Source organism: Atta cephalotes, assembly GCF_000143395.1.
Source record: "Atta cephalotes unplaced genomic scaffold scaffold00039, whole genome shotgun sequence".
Classification (NCBI taxonomy): domain Eukaryota; kingdom Metazoa; phylum Arthropoda; class Insecta; order Hymenoptera; family Formicidae; genus Atta; species Atta cephalotes.
In genome coordinates, this window is record NW_012130103.1 from 621,252 (window position 1) to 641,216 (window position 19,965).

Below are 19,965 nucleotides of genomic sequence, written 5' to 3' on the forward strand. Positions count from 1 at the left end.
ATACCTGCACACGATACGCAGTTACGTGTGTAAATGCACCTTTTACTTGTACTTACATTTACAGACATACACATACAAATGAGTATACAGCGCGTTCTCGAGTTTCATCGGCGAACTTTCGTGAGCCATCCGGCGCACTAAAACGGAACTTTTTAATGGTACTCTTACTCGTGAGTATTTCGTTGACTGAAATTTCGGCGAGATTGGGGCTGTATATCAAATTAAAACAAACATAGATATCCTTGTTCTACAGAATTTATAATTACAGACGTTTCCATATTGATTTTCAGTTTCCTCGCCATTGATCAACGAGATACTCACGCAAGCAAGAGTATTTAATAAAACTGAAAAACTCCGTTCTGGCGTCCCGAAAAAAATCGCGTATTCGTCGATAGGATTGAGAATAGCTGTATATTTATATACATCTCTCGACTTGCGCATCTCGACGCGACTGCGTTTCTCGTTTCACACATACGTTCCTTTGTGTACACACACACGCACGTGTGTCGCGCGTGTATGTGTGAGCGTTTGTATACATATATGACGTGTTCGTGCTCGTGTATTAAATATGTATATGTGGGCGTCATAAACTTTACACGCACAGGAGAATTGCCGCCAGATAGGGATCGTCGGCATGGAGTCCGACGGAGCTTCGTTTCGCTCTCTCGCGCAGACTTTCTCGTCCAGTTTATCCTCTTAAGACTAAATCTGCGTTAATTTATCGGAGTGTATACAGGGTGTTAGAAGTAGTCCGCTTGTATAGTCCGTTGTATACGGTACATCGATTGTGACGGCGTGCCGAGGGCACCGTATATTCTACACTGTACATTTTAGCGATTCTTCTTGCCTCTTGTATTTTTAGACGTCGAGGATAGTGTGCGATCGATTAACGCGGAAGTTGATTTAAACGACTCAAAATGCTGTAGCTTGATAGAACAGTATTTTTCGACACGAATTTGATACAATTAATTGTTATCAATTCTTGTGTAAAAATTAATTTCCGTGGAAAAATTGTTATTAATTCCAGCTCACGGATGAGAGGATTCTTGCGATTTATTGTATCTCTAGGATTTTAAAATTGAAGGGACAATTTTCAGTAAATCAATTTCCGTGCGATCGAAGCCGCACCAACCACAGATCTTTCACAGGAAGTAGTTGGAAGTACTTTTGACTTTCCTATATATCGAGATCGTCTTTAAAGATGCTTTCATGGAGCATCTCGTTGTACTTCGAATAAGATCCTTCTTAGGCCGAGTGATCACCTACAGGTAATTACATCTTGCGTGTAAATCGTGCGATATTCCCGAACACGAGGATCGTAACTCATGATATTGAAACCTTTCCACATTTCTGTCAGCATTCGCAAAACACTTTGTAAAAGGACAAAGCTCGGTTAACTCCGAATTTGTCGACTACGTCGCCGAGAAACGCTTGTCGAAATTATTGACTATTGTAAATGTTAAATCGCGTCCACCAAGCGTTTATGTAGTTGACGTTTAGTTTATATCGCCAAAGAGCATGTCGTATCGACTTTATTATTGATGAAAACGTCACGCACTTGTGTTTCTCAGCTACGTTAGAGTTCCGCAGGAAAATATCGCAAACTATCGATAGCACGTTAGTGCACCCGACAGGATAGAGCGGAAAAGCCGAAAGTGCAGGCAGAGAGAGAGAGGGAGAGAGAGAGAGAGAGAGAGACAGAGAGAGAGGGACGAGGTGTACCTCCTACTTATTATTCGTAGCGACCAGTCTCGGAAACGGTTTTACTACTGTTCGGCGAACATGAAATTTTCTCGCGACCGATGTTCACGCGCGATATCACCGACGTTTCCCACGACTCTCGTAAAAGATGCTTGCCGAATGTAAAGGGAGTCGGAATACACCGACATTTGCCCGGTTCTCCCTCTTCCGCTGCCACGCTTCGACTACTGCTTCTTTATGCAAGCTTTATGCAAGCGATGATTTAAAACGCATCTAGCTGTATTCTGGGCGAGAAGCCGCTTTTAGCGAATTTAATTATCAATCAACGCGATTTTTATCAATGTTCGCGTCCTGATCGAGCAGTGTTGAAAGATGAGAGACGTTATTGATGTTCCTGATGAAGCCATCCTGACGCCAGCAACGAGTAATCAGGAAAATGTTCAACGCGATTAACTTGTACTTCGATGTGAATCTTGTTTTTACATTTGTTCTTTAACTTTTATCGTGAGAGAAAGGATCACGTCCGATTTCTCGCTTTGACGTCACAATTTAGTACAATAGCGATGTGATCGGGAGTCTTAATTTTTATTCTCTTCTGTTTCTTTCCTCCTTTTTCCCCTTCATCAATATATCTTACAGAAATTTCCCTTCCCTTGTAACCGTGCGGAATTCTTGATGATTCGTGAAATGCGACTGGAATGCTATGAAGAAATGTAGAACGAAGAGGAATCATGATAAATGGCTAGGTTATTATTAGGTGCCGGCAATGCTGCGAGAGCGAGCTTTCGTTAAGTACAAGCCGACTGAATTATTCTCAAGAGAGGCACAACGGAAAAGTAGATTTTACCAGACAAGGGACAGACTGAAAATTGTTTCTCAAGGCTCGTCAAATTAGTTTGGGCGAAAATTAAACTTCTACTTTTCGACACTTCTGGACCGGTAAAACTGCGCCTTCATCTAATTTTGTTCTTTCTTCTTGTCACATTTGTAAAAAATAGTTTATTTCAAATAAAAATTGAGTTCTAAATAAAAAGCACGCTCTTCAAGTTTTATGCAAAATGTACTACGCAAATTTATGCGATTCGAGGGGATAAAATATCGCGAAATTATCAAGTAGAATATATTTCGTATATAACGCGATGAAATAATATCGTATACTTCACTCCGTTATGCTGCAATAGTGCGATAACTAAAGCACCGTTTTCGCATTTAATTCGATAAGATTGAGAAGTCTTTACATGCTTACATTATTAATGACTTGTTCGGAGAAACGGCGTCCGTACGCTTCTTTTCGTATACACTGATGACACAAAATTTAGCGGGACGGCGAAGTTCGGATTCTTTTTAGATCCACCAAACTCTGAGTACTCGTGTCTACAATCGAGAATCTGTTCTCGATGGCGCGAGCGGCTTGCTTATAAAGCCGACACGTAGAGTAAATTAAGAGGACGGATGGTAGCAATGCGTTAACGCGTGAACCGAGATCGAGAAGCTTATTTTGAAAGTGGCGTAAACCAAATCTCATGGAGTTCGTTAAAGCGAACATGTGATATCGCGGTCTCTTTGCCCGCGGATTAATTAATTCATTAACGTTATTTCACCGAATCTGGTTTAAACTCTTTGCAGAATAAGCAGCTCCGCGGTGTACACGACATCGAACATACAGGGATGATCTCGAGAAGATATATATTTTAGCAACGAATTTTTTGACGAATCGAAGTTTCTTTCTCAGCCAATAATTTCAGGCAATTTAATTAGAGAATAATCGTCGAAAATGTGCCTTTTTAAGAATTCGTCAAAGAATCCGTCTTCTAAAATAATTTTAGGCAGTAACCGAACATATACAGTTTTATTCCAATATCACCGATTTTCAGGCGTAATTTTCACTTCGTGTGGCCAACTCTTTGACGAGTTTTGGTACCCTGGAAGACGTCCCTTCCGCGTTCTTGTAGTCGCCAACATTAGACATCGAATCGCTCGACGAATCTATTCCACGCCTGTAAACGCTGTGAAAAATTACGATCGCAAGCTATATACACTGAAACAATACTAAATTTAACAAATATTCATTTGAATAATTCTAAGCAAATATTTACTAAATGTTAAGCATATATTTATTTAATACAAAAATCATCGATTTGATTTAATTATCATTTTGTTTGTTGAATAAATATTTATTGCAAGTAAATATTTACTTAGCACTATTCAATAAATATGTATTAGAATTTAGTAAATTTTTTCCAGTGTACGGAACTTGTATGATCCGATTTTTGGATTTCGTTCTCGAGCGAAGTCGGACGCAAAGGAACACCATCGACGTTGAAAACTTTTCAACGCCGAGGCGCGCGTATTCTTTCAAGACACACGTGTGTCCGTGAGATTCGATCGGTAATATACTTTCTGATGTCGAAAGGAAAAATGCGCGACCTCGGCGTTCCACCGTATCAAAGTGGATCGAATTTTCTCAATTTCGAAGAAGGCTGTCGTTAAACTTCGCGTTAAAGCACCTCGAACGTAGAGTCTGTAGTAACAGTGACCTCGCTGGCAGACGAGACCGACCGACGGCGCTCGAGATCCATCTCGACGGAATCCAGCCAACTTGGAGAGTCCTAAACGCCTCGCGATTGCAATTGTATCGATAACGCGTTAACGGCAGTCGTCGTCGTCGTCGGCAGCGACTGTCTTCGCGCGCGCAAAATATTTAACCAGACGTCCGCTTGCCTCCTTTCGAATCACCATTCTCGACGTGACGACAGTCGCACTTCGTCGATGCTCCCTCTTACCCTAAAAGCCCTTTTGTATGGTATTGTATGTACACGCAGAAGTAAAGCGTACTCGAGAGGCGATCGAGAGGCACGCTTCGCCAGGCTGCGTCGCGCGATAGTGTGTGAACGCACTTATCGGCTTATCAGCGAATTCCGCGGCGGCGACGCCAAGTTACGATGACGTTAGGAGCGGGAGGTCCGCGTTCTTACCATGGCGCCAGGTTTCCCGGAATCTCCGGGCTTTCCGGACTCTCCCCTCAGTCCCATGGGGCCCTGAAAGTAGATAGACAGAATGCCCATCAGCATGTTTCGCCGCCGCATTCAACGCGGTCTCGCAGGTGGTGGATCAAGCGCGCGACTTTTCCGTCGCTCGGAGGAGGATATGCAGGCTCTAACTTGTATTCGATCTTTTTGTCATGCAGAGAGATTGCGTGTATACCTTCGTAACATTGTGCGCACGCCTCCTCCCCTCTTTCTTTCTTGTGTATCTACTTCGTTCTGGCGATAAAGTCCAATTCGTTAATTATACCACGTGCCACAATATACCCTACAACTCTTTCAGTCCCAAAAAATTTTTTTCAAAGAATGGAGAAAGAAATTTTGTGTATCATATATTTGAGTGTATTGATAAAAAAAATAAACAACGTTATTTTTCTGTTTTAGATGAAAAATTTATCGAAAAATTGCAGTAAACTCACAAAATGGACTGAAAGAGATACTAACGCTAACAATGTAACGTTTGGAATTTTCGGAACGCGATTTTTTTGCAGAAAAAGCAAAGGATACAGGACAGTTTTTTTTTCCGAGAACGTTCGAGGGGGGTCCCATCTGCGTTCTATCTGCCTTTGTGCGTCCTGTATCCGCGTTTCCTTTTTAGAGCGCGCTTAAGGCTACACGTGTGTGCGTGTGTTTGAGTGCATGCTGTGTGTAATCTGGAGAGAAAATACGTACGGGCAGTCCCATCGGACCAGGATCCCCTTTGGCACCCTTTTCTCCCTGTAACGTGAAAAAAGAAAGAGCGACGCGTGAGAACGGGCTTGTCCGCATTGCAATGGTGTCGCGCACGCAAAAAGGTGATTTCAAAGATCACCGGCGTGAATAGCTTCACGCCTCAGGAGTCACATCGCAAACGCGATCTTTCTCGCATACGAAGGGTTCTCAACTACGCAGCTTCTTTTCTCTCATTATTTTGCGATCAGAACGAATATCTTTCTCGACTGTGGCTTTACTTTTCATATCATCACGATGTAAAATAGAGAAAATTAAAATATTCAAAAGAGAATGATTTTTTTTTTATTCTGTTAGCGCATTGTACATTTTTTGTTCTCTGCGCAGCACGAACTAAACTAATAAACGTGAAAAAATAACGCCATTTATTATTGCGATCATAACCGGACTCGCTGTAGTTGTTACGTTTTCCAAATTCAGTGATAGTACGATGGAGATAAATAAAAATATAAAGCTTGATGTATAAAAGGTTTTTCACGATGGTTTTTCGAACAAAACGGAGCGATGTAAACAGATCGATTCTGTTATTCGATGTCTGCAATCTCGGAGAGAGAAATCAACATTCGTTTTCCATTGCGCGAACGCGAACGCGTATAACTGCTTTCATATTCTATACACGCGAACAATAGATAGGTAATGGTTACTGACAGGATCGCCCTTGGCGCCATCATGTCCTCTATCACCCTTGATCCCGGGTGGGCCCTGCAGTCCGGGGGTACCAGCGGGTCCTGGGGGTCCGGGCGGGCCCATTATCTATGCATCGACAATATCACGAATTAATAACTATCGACACTTAAATCAGAGGCACGCGATGTGATTTTTCGTGCTACATCATATACGATTAAACCCGGCGGTATAGGATGCTTGTTTTCTTGCTGGATTGCTAGCTAGAATAAATTCTTGCCACTGTATTGGCTGACACTGTCAGTATGGCAACTTATGCGATGGCAAGATTCTAATCCAGCTAGGAATCCAATAGGAAAACAAATATCGTATGTCACAAGCTTAATAGACGCGTTCAGGAGAAAAAGCAGCTTTACAACTGTTGCAAAATTTTTTAATACGATTGATCTTGTCCTTAATTCCTCATTGGGTCTAAACCAATTATATTAATGTATTCCAATCATATTAATGTATTTCCAATTGTCCTTGCAAAACTACTTATTCTATTCCACGCAGCCATTGTTAATTAATCACTAAAATTATATCACAGGACTATGTTCGGATTTCCATCCGAGTGTTATGTAAAGATCATTTTACTTTTGTTCACCGAATATTAAACAAGAATAAAATGATGTCTAAAAAGCACTTGGATGGGAATCTGAATCACGTCCGCAAAATTTCTAATATTATAATTTATTAGAGCGCGATCTAACACGAAAAATCGCATCGTATATTTTATCGATAAGAAAAATTATTCTTCCATAATTAATTTTTGGGTTTTAAAACAGCTATGGAGATTTTGATCGATTATAATTATAAAAAAGACATAATTATAATTTTAATCGATAATAATAATGAAAAATGAATAATTACAAAAAGTATTATTATTGTATTTTATTTTCCTAAAAATTCCAACGCGGATGAATGTATCATAAAATCGAGGAGAAAAACGGATTTTGTTCGACAATTTTTACAGCTTTGAGCGAATTGCTTTATAATCCCCATAAATCGTGCCGCAAAGGGTTACATAACTACATAAAACGCGGCCATAACGGAGCACAAAGTCGATGTCGCAATGGCGCAACCGAAAATTTAAAACCCGCTCGAACAGACAACACGGAAGCGAAGTAATATTGTCCACCGTATTTTTATTTTTTTGTATTTTTTACAAACCGGACATTACCGTATATCGTAGTAACTAGAGAATTCATTCATGAGAGAACGCGTTTTCGTGAGTTAACTTACCACTTCTCCGGCGTTCATCTCGAATGTGCCGTCTCCCTGCGAACAAACGCGCATTTGTGTTCATACATGTTGTATTACTATCACGTTACACTATTCAATGTAACATTAACGATTTTCCATCGCGCATCCTTCCTCGATCAAGGGCGATTCTTTTGTCGCACGATCGAGGACGAAGGCACGAAGATATCTCAGATACAAACTGTCACATACCTGTCTTCGCCTGAGCTTTTTGTACTTCTATGGGTGGAAGGTCGATATCCCGCCATGAAAAGAAATTTATTTTATCGTGAGATACTGCCTAACGCACGCTTGCATCGAAATCGCAGTTCTGGTGCTATCGCGATCGCATCAAAACTGCGATCGATCGTGAAACTATTGTGACGAAAATATGAGCATTTATGCGGAAGATGCGGCAGCTTCGCGATCGAAATCACAGCAGCTGCATTTATCGATGATCGTCCATAAAAAGTATAAGTATTATTCTTCGATAATAGAATCTTGCTTAAATTTATTGAATCCTGAATAAAACTAATTTCTGCAAAATCATTCCGATAGGATCATATTTCATACGTATTGTAACCATGATTCGATTTAGGTCAAGATTAAAAAGGCAAAATAAATATGTATGTTGAAAGCATACATTTATGTGTTTATAATTCCTTATATACTTCTCTTATTATATAATTCATGTTATCTATATTTATATAATTTTTTCTACATCCATTTTTATTAGTTTTATTATACGTATTATTTATATTATATAAATTCTTTTATATAAATTCTTTTTTTATTTTTTTTATCGAACAGACATTAATTATTGATATCACATTAATTTTCAAAACAGCGTCAACGCAAGTAACAAAATTTAACAAACTCACCGATTCGCCTTTCTCTCCCTTTTCACCTTTCAGTCCAGGATAGCCCTGTCGACAAGTAGAATCACATAAGACGGAATATTTATGATAAGAAGGGTCGTTGAAGCTATGACGTTTAAGACCATTTACGTACCGGTGGGCCGGGTAGACCCGGAGGTCCCATAAGGCCGGGGGGACCAATATCGCCGTAGTCGCCCTTTTCACCTTTGGGTCCGGATATTCCCTGAAATAAGGGACAAGAAAACGCGACATATGTAAAATGTTACAGCTTTATTCTTTAATAATTTAAGTACGCTAGTAGTGTCAATTCGATGATCAAAAATTAATTTGTGGACATTTATTATTTCAGTTGAATGATTGTGTTGTAAGGCCGACAATATGTGGCGCACAGTTTGACTGAAACAAATATATTTAGGAATTTATATTAATTATTACTATCCCAAACATCTAGCTTTAACTATCTTTATATACTCTTTCTATATTTATATAATATATTCATAGATATTGGTCGTATTTTTATATTTTATTCTTCCTTTAAAAAACCTTCCATATATTACGTAATATTGAATTTGCACATTAAGTAGATTTAACACATAATATTCGAAACATTATATGAGCGCAACTGAAAATTGCGTTGATATAATATTACAGGTATTATAGTGTTGGTAATAATTCAGCGCAGAAGGGATATCTAATATTTAATACATAATAGCGCGGATATATCCTTCTTGAAATAACGTGCTTAATATTCTTTTAAAGTCTATTTGGACAATGCAAAAATGTTTACTTAACTCATTTATACTAATATAACTCGGAAATCACATTTTTTGTAGCATTTGTTAAGCGATATATTAATGCTACTGAAAGAAACGTTAATTCTTAAGGCATCGAAAAATGTCACAGAAAAATAGCGGACAATACAGAGTTTTTGCAATAACGTAATTTCAGATACGATAAACGCTAAAGTCATGTTATCCATTTAATTAATTAAAAACATTCCGTATCTGGATAAACGGTATTGCAGAAATTCCCTATTAAGTATATATAATACTATGAATTTATTTTCCTACAACTTTCGGGAGATTCTCTCTCGCATTTGCTCAACTTGATTCAACAATCACTGCAAATACGCTGGCATTATGCAAAAGTCCGACAACGCGAGGGATATTAAATTTTCGTCACCTTTGTAAAACACGGTGGCCATAACGTCTCCCGAATATTACACCATGAAGGGCGTGGAAAGACGAGGAGATTTGGGGAAACCATTTCTCATTTGCGTCCCACTTACCGGTAATCCGGGGGGTCCTTGGATACCAGGATCGCCGTCGGTTCCATTGAGCCCCTGCAAGCCCTGCAGTCCCATCTCTCCCTTGGGCCCTGAAAGCGAATTTGCCGACCGTGAGCTGCTCGGTTGCTCGAGCTCGCCGAAGTTAGATTAATTCGCGCGCGTGAGCGCGATCGATGACGCTCCGCAATTCCGAAACGCGCGCGTGGCAAGAAACCTCCGGCGCATTGCCCACTTCGCCTTCCGTCGTTTTTCCGCTCTCGACTTCATTTTACTCCGGGCGATTTCCCCGTGCCGGGAATACTTCCGGCGTGTTTATCGCGTTTCGATAAAACGGCTCACTCGAGGGACATCCACAGACACACGACGTTTATTGTTGTTCTAAATATCAGAGATCTTTGAATATATATATATATGGATATTCTTTTTATCTTTTTATCTTTTTATAACTGGAACATATGAATCCTATACAGCGATCCTGGGACGTTTTCTTAATTTTTAAATAGTGTAATGATTTGAAATTTTTTTCATGATCTTATTTTTCATAATTTTTTTTCTATTCATATAGGCTAATTATTGTACTATATTTGTGCTAAATTTTAGTTGTTGTTTCAAATATTTTAATTTTCTTAAAAAAAACTAATAAGAAAACTAAATATTGTAAATTAAACTAATACAAACAAATTACAAATGTTTCAATCTTTAAAGAAAATAAAACTAATAACAAATAGTGGATTCCAAGAAACACATATTCGTTTAATATAAAAAAAATGTGTTCTTGTTACGGGTTAATGATAAAAAATAAAGAGAAATTTTTCAGATAAGTCATAACAAATATATATTTGATTTGTATAAACTGGTTTTATACAAATCCACTTTTAAAGTGGCAACCAATGAAATATTGTTACTACATTAATATCTTCTGCATTGTCTGTCGATACTTTGATTGATATCATGAAAAGCATTTATCAAAAAGACTATCACATTAACAATCCCTCAACATTTGCCGCTAAATGCGCAATAATATTCGCAACGTCGCACATAGCAATGATAAATATCGATCGCCCGATGACTCTTTCGAAGAAAACAAACGTTTAATTAAATATTCAATTCGATACGAAGCGGATTAATATTTAATTTCCTATATCGAACGATGAGCATTATTAACTTTTGATTGAAATTTTTCGCGGAAGGCGAAGCTGGCGTGCATTATCGGAAGAGAATCGAGGACATAGCCTTCGAATTCTTTTCTCTAGGAGTTAACGCGGGGTCGTTTTCAAGTTTCGTGAGGGAACTTTTCGAATCGTTCCACTATTACATATCTTCAAAAAGTTAAACAAGAAATCTGAACTGATCTCGCGCCCGTGTTCAGTGGACCCGCATTATTCTCTGTATGTTTGCATAATCAAACAGAAAAGTAGGATTCTTTAACATCACGTTCATTTGGTATATATTTTGAAATTATATAATATACATTTTGAAACTATGAGACATTATTCTTTCATACCATTATATGCAAAAATATTCGGAAGAAGGTGCGATGCCATTGATGACACAGTAAACGAATCGTATAACGAATATTTACCTGTTTATTTTCCTAGAAAAAATTCGATATACCATGAATTTTAAAGTTTCTCGTATTACTCGAACTATTAAAAAAAATAAGAAATAAAAAAAAAGAAATAAACTTAGCAATAAATCTGATTGGTGACATTAATCGTCGTCAATCATGGATTATCTTCTCAAAGATGTGACTATTACTGCTAATTATCATTTTGAGAAAGATTACATAAGTTCCGTAATTTTTGAATTTTTCGTGCGAATGCATGAGGATATAGAGACGCGATTAAAGATATGTACGAAGGATCGCGGATTTTCGGAGAATAATTCCACGAGGAATAAGAAGGCGGACATGATCGCTTTTTTTTCGATGCTTTATCCTTCGTCTTTTCCCGTCGCGGTAGAATGGTTTCGTGGTAATCTACCTGGTAAACCCGCGTCTCCCATGGCGCCCTTTTCGCCCCGGTAACCCCGTTCGCCGGGCTCACCCTTCGGACCCGGCAGGCCGGGGGCACCCCTCGCCAATGCCAAACCGCTCTCACCCTTGAAACCCTACAATGACACTGCAAGGTCAGATCCAACCAGGTCCTCCATGTGCGCTGTCAATTTCTTTTTCATTGTTGCTTCTAACGAAGCGTTAATCTGTCTTGTTTCAGAGAGGAGGGAAAGAAGGAGAGGATATTTCGAGATCTACGTCAATTAATTTAATCGATCTTAGTACTTCACCTGTTCAATTTTCATAATTCAATTTTAAGTGATAATCTATGTAATTGAATTTCTTTTTTACTTTAAGTGCCAAGATCATAAGTGCACAGCTACTTTTGTACTACACATTTAAACACACTTGCGGTCTAAACAAGTTTACTTCGTGACGTAGACAACGACTACTAATATTCATGCGACTACAGAGAATTCGTTAGTTAGGGTTCAAATTTAATAGAAAATTAAGGACTATTAATGTATCTCTTTCCTCTCTCGTGCTACGATAACATCTGTGATTTATATTCTCTTCTCATAATTACAACCTGTAGAGCCCTACTGCTTAATAGGATCCTTTCTTGTTCACAAAACGCAAAAAGGTATCTCATAAATTTTGACTTATTACATATCGGCAGTTCCGTACATTTATGCAGCAATAAAACCTTTCAATTTACATGCATTATTAAAATGTAATGTGATATGATTTATATCGCGAAATATTATTAACAAGTTGATATAACAAAAACGCATAAAGGAGTCCTTTGAATTCAGAAAATTAAAATATTTTAATTATGTAATTTACGAAATGTGATTCATTGAGAATATAAGAATGTTACGCGAGAGAGAAAGAGAGAAGGCAGGGTAGGGGCCGACAGAAAAAGTATTAAATAAAAATAGATAAAAATATTAATATCACACGAAAAATGAGCATAGAGAGAGAGAGAGAGAGAGAGAGAGAGAGAGAGAGAAGAGAGAGAGAGAGAAGGAGACACCATAGTCGCGGCAGTATAAGCTACAAACTTTGACAGGATCTTGAATACTTACGCGACAGTCTGCAGGCGCTTGCGATCGCCAGTCGATAGAGTTGCGAGAGCCTCAACACAACAACAAGCCGGGGGTAGTAGTGGTTATTAGTGATTAGTGAATCGAACCGATACACGCGGGAGAGTAGTGGGGTGGTGTTACTCGCTACATAAACACAAATTAGTTACACAAGCTACGTACACTACACGCCGAGGATCACTACTCACTAACTGTACATATACACGCACACACTTACACGCACGCTGTCAAAAGCGCTCGATATCACCTCCATCATCCTAAAAAACAACAGTGGCGAATGCCGTGGACATCTATATACACAGTCCACTCAAAAGTACCTTAGAGATCTTTCGACGAATTTGAAAGTCCATTTTTTTTTAGCAAAAAAAATCAAAGACAATTATATATTAGCTTTTCTATACTGAAAAAAATTTATTAAATTTTAATATATAATATTTTAATATATCTGTTTGAATAGTACTATATAAACATTTACAGTAAATATTAACTTAATAAAAAGATGACAGTTAAATTAAATTAATGGTTTTGTATCAAATAAAAATGTATCAAGTAAATATATATTTACATTTAGTAAATATTTACTTGAAACTATTCAAACAAATATTTATTAAAATTTAATTTTTCTTCAGTGTATGTCTAAAAATTTTAAATTAAAATTTTTAAACCATAGTAATATAATTAATGTAGTAATTATAATTGTCGAACGTTATAGAGAAAATATGGAATTAAATTTTGCAGGCAAATTTAAATCTGATGAAGAATAAGTGAGACCTTCCGTAAAAATTAAGCTATAATAATCAAAAGAGATCAATTCCAAGTATTGTCCGAGGATCTGTCTCCAAGATATTTTTGAACAAATTGGCGTACTCCGTATACGTTATCTGTAGTTAAACGTACACTTGGCCGCGGCTTTGCAATCGGGATGCGCGCAGCGCATCCGGAACAAGCATCTCGGATTCGCATCTCGTTAGAGAAGCAAATCGAGTGGACGGGCGAAGTTGCGAGCGAGCTTGCTTTGTGGTCGAATGGCGAATTTTACGGTTCGGTGAACCAGAGGTAAGTATCGCGAGCGGACACGTGTATTCGCGAGTTTACCGTCGTGGTTCGACCGCGAAACTGCAGCGGAACTGCCGAAGTTGCTCCGAAGGGTAATTCTCAGTGTCTGAAACTGTGTCTATAAAAGCCGGATTACAAGATTTGTGTAAATTTCACATTTAATCGCATTTTCTGCAAATGCATTATATTTTCATTTACTTGCAAAATTATTCCACACCATAGTCGCGAAAAAGAAATCGTGAACCGTAATGGCAATTACGAGCAATTAAGAGAACAATTCTTCTTACAACAGAAAGGAAGGCATTAAAGAACTGATTTGTGCTCAAGAAAGTGTAAGTAAAAGGAATAATGTTTTTTTATAGATTCTGATTTTTATGAATATAATATTAATAAAAAATTCGGGACGATTAAGGAATATCTCGAAAAATTGAGTATGAACATGGTCAACGTATGTATTTATGTAAATTTCAATTCTTGCTTAATTTTTCCTTAAAAATTTAATAAGAGCTACATTTAATCTCTCTTATTGCATCTTAATTCAATCTAGTTCTATATACCTGAAAAAATGTGTTTTTTCATTGGAAAATGTGAAACTCGTGCATGTATTTTTTTATTCATTAGTTTAAAATTTGTCATGCTTTTAGCATTACACGTGGTAAAATTCGCTGTCAAAAGTATATTCGTTCACTAGCCATTTTATTACAAAAAATGGCTCGTTGTAATTCCACAAAATAAAATACATAAAATTACAGAGAATTTAATAACTTCTAAATGGGACAGAGTACTTTTCTGTCGTAAACATATGAAACAGACGAACTTCGACATACAGAGAAAGAAACACATATTTGTGCATTAAATATACATAAATGTGATGAACGTGTTTAAAAATTAATAATTTATATGAAATTTGATTTTATAGAACAATCGTTTTTTGTATAAGTATAATTATTTTACAGAAAATTTTTACGTTTTTATATAGTACTCCTCCAGACGTAATTTTCAATCGTTACATTTAAATTAGCAAAAAAATATATTACATATATTTTAAAATATTATAGTGAGAAATGCTGACTTATAATAAAAGCTAAGAATAAAAAAATGAATAGAATTGTATTTTTTGATTAATTATAACAAATTCCATTTGTCATTGTAATTCAATTTAATTTTAATTTAATTTTTATTGAAAATCAAAATTAAATAATCAGGCTCTTGAAATTAAAAAATCAAAAATATAGTGCTACAGACAATAAGAGCTTTACACAGCGCGAGAGTTGTTGCGCAATTTATATAATAGTCATAATTTTTTCATTCGTTCGAATTAATATGTATTGAAAAGTCGTTATTTCCAATATATTATATGAGTTTTATGACTATTATATAAATTGCGCAACAATTCCCCTTGTGTAAAGCTCTTATTGTTCAGCACTATATTTTTGGTTTTTAATTGTAAAACTCTTATTGTCCATAAAATTTTTGGTTTTTGAATTTTTATTGATATACTATATTTAATTTTAATTAATTCCTTTTTTTTTTTCGAGAAAATATTAAATTTCTACTTTTATGCCATGAGATTGTGTGACAAAAAATTATGTTAAATCGCAACCGCATTTCAGCTTGACACAGAAAGAGAAACCTTGAGAAACTAACATTCCTTGCAAAATCAGAACAATAAATTTCATCAATAAAATCACATTTCGAATCACGGTTTCGGTTGACAATTTCAAATACGTTAAACACCACGGTCACCTACAGTCAAAACAATCATGTCGAAGCGTTTCATTAATTTTCGACACAACCACGAGCGTTCAGGAAGTCACATGTTGTAACATGGATCAATTAACGAATATACGTGTTAAGAAATTTTCATCTTTATACAATTTTATCTTTATACAATTAAAATGCGTTGTGCGTTTTTAATTTTAGAGAAATTTTGCTGTCACTCGCGGAAAAAAATACAAGCGTTTGCGGAGAATGCGCCGCGCGTGGTCGCCGTTTGCAATAGCCATCGGAAAAGTTACGATCGCTCGGCAGATCTACGAGTATACTTACGATGGACCCGAAAGAGTGGTACGGTCGCACGCCAAGCTCTTAGGCGCACTAGTTTACAGGTGTTAGGCGCGTAGGCGTGTAATTCGGCCGGAAGGAGAGCGCTTTAAGCCCGCCACCCCTGTTTGTTCGCTCGCTTGCTTGCTTGTTTGTTTGCCAGCTCACAGTCTGCGATTCGCGAATGGTGCCGGTGGTGATGAATGCGAATGGAGACGATCGATGTCTCGACGTTCGCGCGAGAGGTAAAAACATGAGAATAAGAAATAAGGAGAGAAAGAGAGAAAAAGAAAGAATTAGGGAGTTGAGAAGAGGGAGAATCCGAGGAGAAGCCTCGGATATCACAATAAAGATACGTGTTATTTGCTGCTACCAACGTTTCTTTTTTCCTATCTGCTTTCTTTTCCGTTCCTGCTTACTATTCTACTTTTTTTTCACTTTCCATGTCGTTATTTTTTTCGCATTTTTTTTATGGGACAGACGAGTCCCAGCAGTCGCTCGAGGTACGTATGCAATTCCGAAGATGGACACGGACAGGCGAGGGAAGTTCCTAAAGGAGGCGCGAGAAAATATCATGTGTACAAAAAATATACATATGCGGTTTCGCGAACCGAATAGCGACATATCTGTAACAATGTGTTGTCGAATAACAAATAACACTTGAAATATTCTGTGGTCAGTTTATAAATGTATGAATTTCAAATTCAATGTTACTTGATTCGATAGGAATCGAATATATGTGCATGCGACCGCATTTAAAAACTATCGCAGTTGCTACATTGCAAATACACTGTAATTGTAAACATTCAATAAAAGGAATTAATTGATCAATAGGATGTTCATTGAAATCTTGTGAAAAAATTCTCTGAGAATTTCCGGTTTTTCTAGATATTTTTATTCAAAATTCCAGGTTAGAGAATGTTTTTATGCAACTTTGAAATAAATTAGAATGCAAGCAACACAAATTAACTATGTATTGAAAATTAGTAAAAAATTCTACGAGACTATATCTATTATTTTCTACAATTGCCGCGAAATCTATACGATAACAAAGATTCATTCAATATTTTCTTCTGTTGAATATTATCTTCTATTTTACCCTTTTTTTAAAATAAAAACTCGCGAAGATGTACATGAATATACGCGAATGGTGCTATACTAATTGCTAATCAATTATTAACATTTTATATTATCAAGCAAAAAGTGTTTGCAAAAAAACTATATTCACAAAAATTAAATTTAAAGAGTAAATTTTTAAAATTTCTCTGAGTACCGATAAAATTCTGTGAAACTCCCTGATTTGTAAGAGTAAAAAAGAAAATCTCCTGAAAATTGCAGGTTTTCCAAGTAGTAAACATCATGGATCAATTACATTTTTTACACGGAATTCAAATTCTAGACATAGAATCAAATTCTAGGAGATTCGTTTCCCGTTTCTTCGTGTCGCACAACCACGGCTCCGTCGAGGGAGTAAACATCTTCGCGAAGCGAGATTACAAATCGTCTCACTGCGAGGAACTTCCCTCTGCCCGTAACCGAGTGACGATGCTGTTCGGCTGCAGTTTATTCGACGATGCAAATGTGACGGAGTGACGTACGTGCTCATGCTCGCGTGACTGCGTGAAGAGTGCTGTGCCGTGCCGTGCTGTGCACGCGCGTCGTGCTTGCGGCTCGAAGCGTCTCGCAGTGCGGAGTCACTCGTTTTCGGAACCAGAGAGCTCTCGAAGATCACAAAATCTAATATTCCGCGGGAAAAGCTCGAGACGTCGGCAATGTTCGAAAGTAGGGCGAAAGAAACCAAGAAGTCGAAAAGGAGCGAAAATGGATAAAAAAAAAGTCGCGCATTTTTCGCGCAGAAGGAATCGTTACGGCGTTTGTTCTCTTCGGTACCGTGAAGAATTTAATCGGCAAAAAATAGAAGATTGATGATTGAAATCTTCAGACGAGTCAAGTGCAATTTCATATTTAAATCTACCGAAATAATTAATGCTGAAATTTATCAGGCAAAAATCGAAGGATGATTAATACTTTGCTGATTTTCTAAATTAGATTGATTAGAATTGAGGTACGAGCAAGCAAACGAAATATGATAAAACCGATATATATATATATATAAAATAAACGCAGTGCTTTACGAAGAAGATCCGTTTCTCTAACGCGGCATTAAGAGCGACTATCATCGGGAATATCAAATCAGGCAATCTCTAAGGCCATGTGATGGAAATTTTGCTGACGCTAAACACTTGATCTATATATATCTACATATAGATTCAGACTGGAAAGGGTGTTGTGACACGTTGTAAAAGAAAAAACTACGTTTACGTCATGCTACGCACATAAGAGAGATCTAAATGGTGGCACAACCCAAGTCAAGAAGCATGCGGTTATCAGCGTCCGAGGGACGTGAGTGTTCGATGTATTTTTGCTATCATGCAAAAACATGCATATACCATGCGGGACGCAGGATGCAACTGGAAGGTTCAAGAGGGTATCAGGGAACAGATTGGATGGACCATCCCTTTCTTTCTTTTTTTTTCTTCTTTTAATTTGTTTCTGCTTCCTGCTACGTTCGGATTCAATCAACGGATAACGGGATAGGTCAGATGGATGGATGGCTGAGTAGGGTGGATGGTCATACGGGGTTGCTTTGGTCGATGGTCGGCGGCGGTCGGAGGACCTCGCTGAAGCTTACCCTCTTCCCTTGCTTTCCCCGAGTACCCTTCTCGCCGGGTAGGCCGGGCGGTCCTGTCGGGCCCAGTTCTCCCTTCTCGCCCGGAGATCCTGCGTGCCGTGGATAAGATGAGACATGGTGCCCGCACACCACGCTGGCTCGTCCGCACGCACGCACGCGAACGAGCAGCGCGGAATTTCCATTTTTCGAAGAGAATCTTCGAGTGATCGAACGCCAAGTGGCGTTTGACGACGGATCGCGTGATTGAGCTTTACGGAAGTAGATATAGATCGAAAGAACGCGGCATTTGCGGCGATTTTGAAATAAAACAAATTGTGCGAAGAAATTTTGCGACAGGTAACGCGATCGGTTGAAATGTTACAATGTAAATTCGAATGTAACAATGATCAATTAGGATTGAGCAATTACGCGTAAGAAAATGATTTTGCTGAAGTATCTAGAAATTCAGTTATAAGATACAAATCTGAAGATAATTTTGTTGGACCATCAAATAATTATGTAGAAGGCTTAAGCGTGGATGACAATGTTGCAAAAAGTTTTAACATTCTAGCAATTAGTTTGAGCGCCCTACATAATTATTTCGATAGTTTCAAACAAATTTTACCGAGATAAAATTTATTAAATTTTAACATATAATTTTTCAATAGCATTAACTTTTAGTTACAGTAAATAAATATTTATTTAATAACAAATTGAGAGTTCAAATTAAATTGGTTCTTGTAAATCAAATTAAAATGGTTCAAGTAAATATAAATGTACATTAACATTAATCGAATAAATATTTATTAAAATTTAGTACATTTTTTCAATGTAACTTTTAAATACTTCAGGAATTTTTAAATACTTCAGTAAAATCATTCTTCTCGTGTAAGAATTGAACTGCGGTTTGTCAAGCGTCGTACAGATTAACACTTCATTTGCAGTGACGTGCTTGATCGTTACTTTTTTATCGACTGTCTTTTGATTTATCTACAGTTCTCAGATAGAACTGACAGCAATATATTCTCGGAACGAAAACGATCAATGTTGTTCTGTCACACGGCAAAAGAAACTTTTATATCTGCATAATAGGATTTTCTTTCATTTGCTCGCCAGTAATAGAATGACATTTGTCATAACTTTTGTAATACTGATATAAAAATTAGAGAATATTTCGTCTCTATAAAATTTGTTTTAAATCGATATAAAGTTATAAATAAATTTATATTATATTTTCTTTTATAAGAAAACTCATAAGAAAACTTTTTTGAAAAGTGAATTTGAAATTTGCTTATCTTCCTTTAGTGATTAATATCGCTAACACATAAACTGTTAACTGTGTGTATTGCTTGTTTTAATGCGCAAGCTACATTTTCTAGGTATTATTTATACTATAAAGTCACGAAATAGCAACTGTGTGTGTGTGTGTGTGTGTGTGTGTGTGTGTGTGTGTGTGTGTGTGTGTGTGTGTGTGTGTGTGTGTGTGTGTGTGTGTGTGTGTGTGTGTAGTACGTACGTAACTAACCGTAACGTAACGTACCGTAACGAACG

General features: G+C 37.3%; 1 protein-coding gene across 1 annotated transcript in view; it reads right to left on the reverse strand.

Annotated features, from left to right (window-relative positions):
• Positions 1-19,965, reverse strand: part of LOC105622078 (collagen alpha chain CG42342) — a 55,862-nt gene that overhangs the window by 10,791 nt on the left and 25,106 nt on the right. Inside the window, exons 8-17 of the mRNA XM_012203512.1 lie at positions 18,436-18,524; positions 11,528-11,654; positions 9,546-9,634; positions 8,391-8,480; positions 8,261-8,305; positions 7,593-7,619; positions 7,383-7,418; positions 6,123-6,227; positions 5,418-5,462; positions 4,677-4,739 (exon numbers count right to left, since the gene is read on the reverse strand). Coding sequence (XP_012058902.1) covers positions 4,677-4,739; positions 5,418-5,462; positions 6,123-6,227; positions 7,383-7,418; positions 7,593-7,619; positions 8,261-8,305; positions 8,391-8,480; positions 9,546-9,634; positions 11,528-11,654; positions 18,436-18,524 — 716 coding nt within the window. The remainder of the gene's footprint in view (positions 1-4,676; positions 4,740-5,417; positions 5,463-6,122; positions 6,228-7,382; positions 7,419-7,592; positions 7,620-8,260; positions 8,306-8,390; positions 8,481-9,545; positions 9,635-11,527; positions 11,655-18,435; positions 18,525-19,965) is intronic.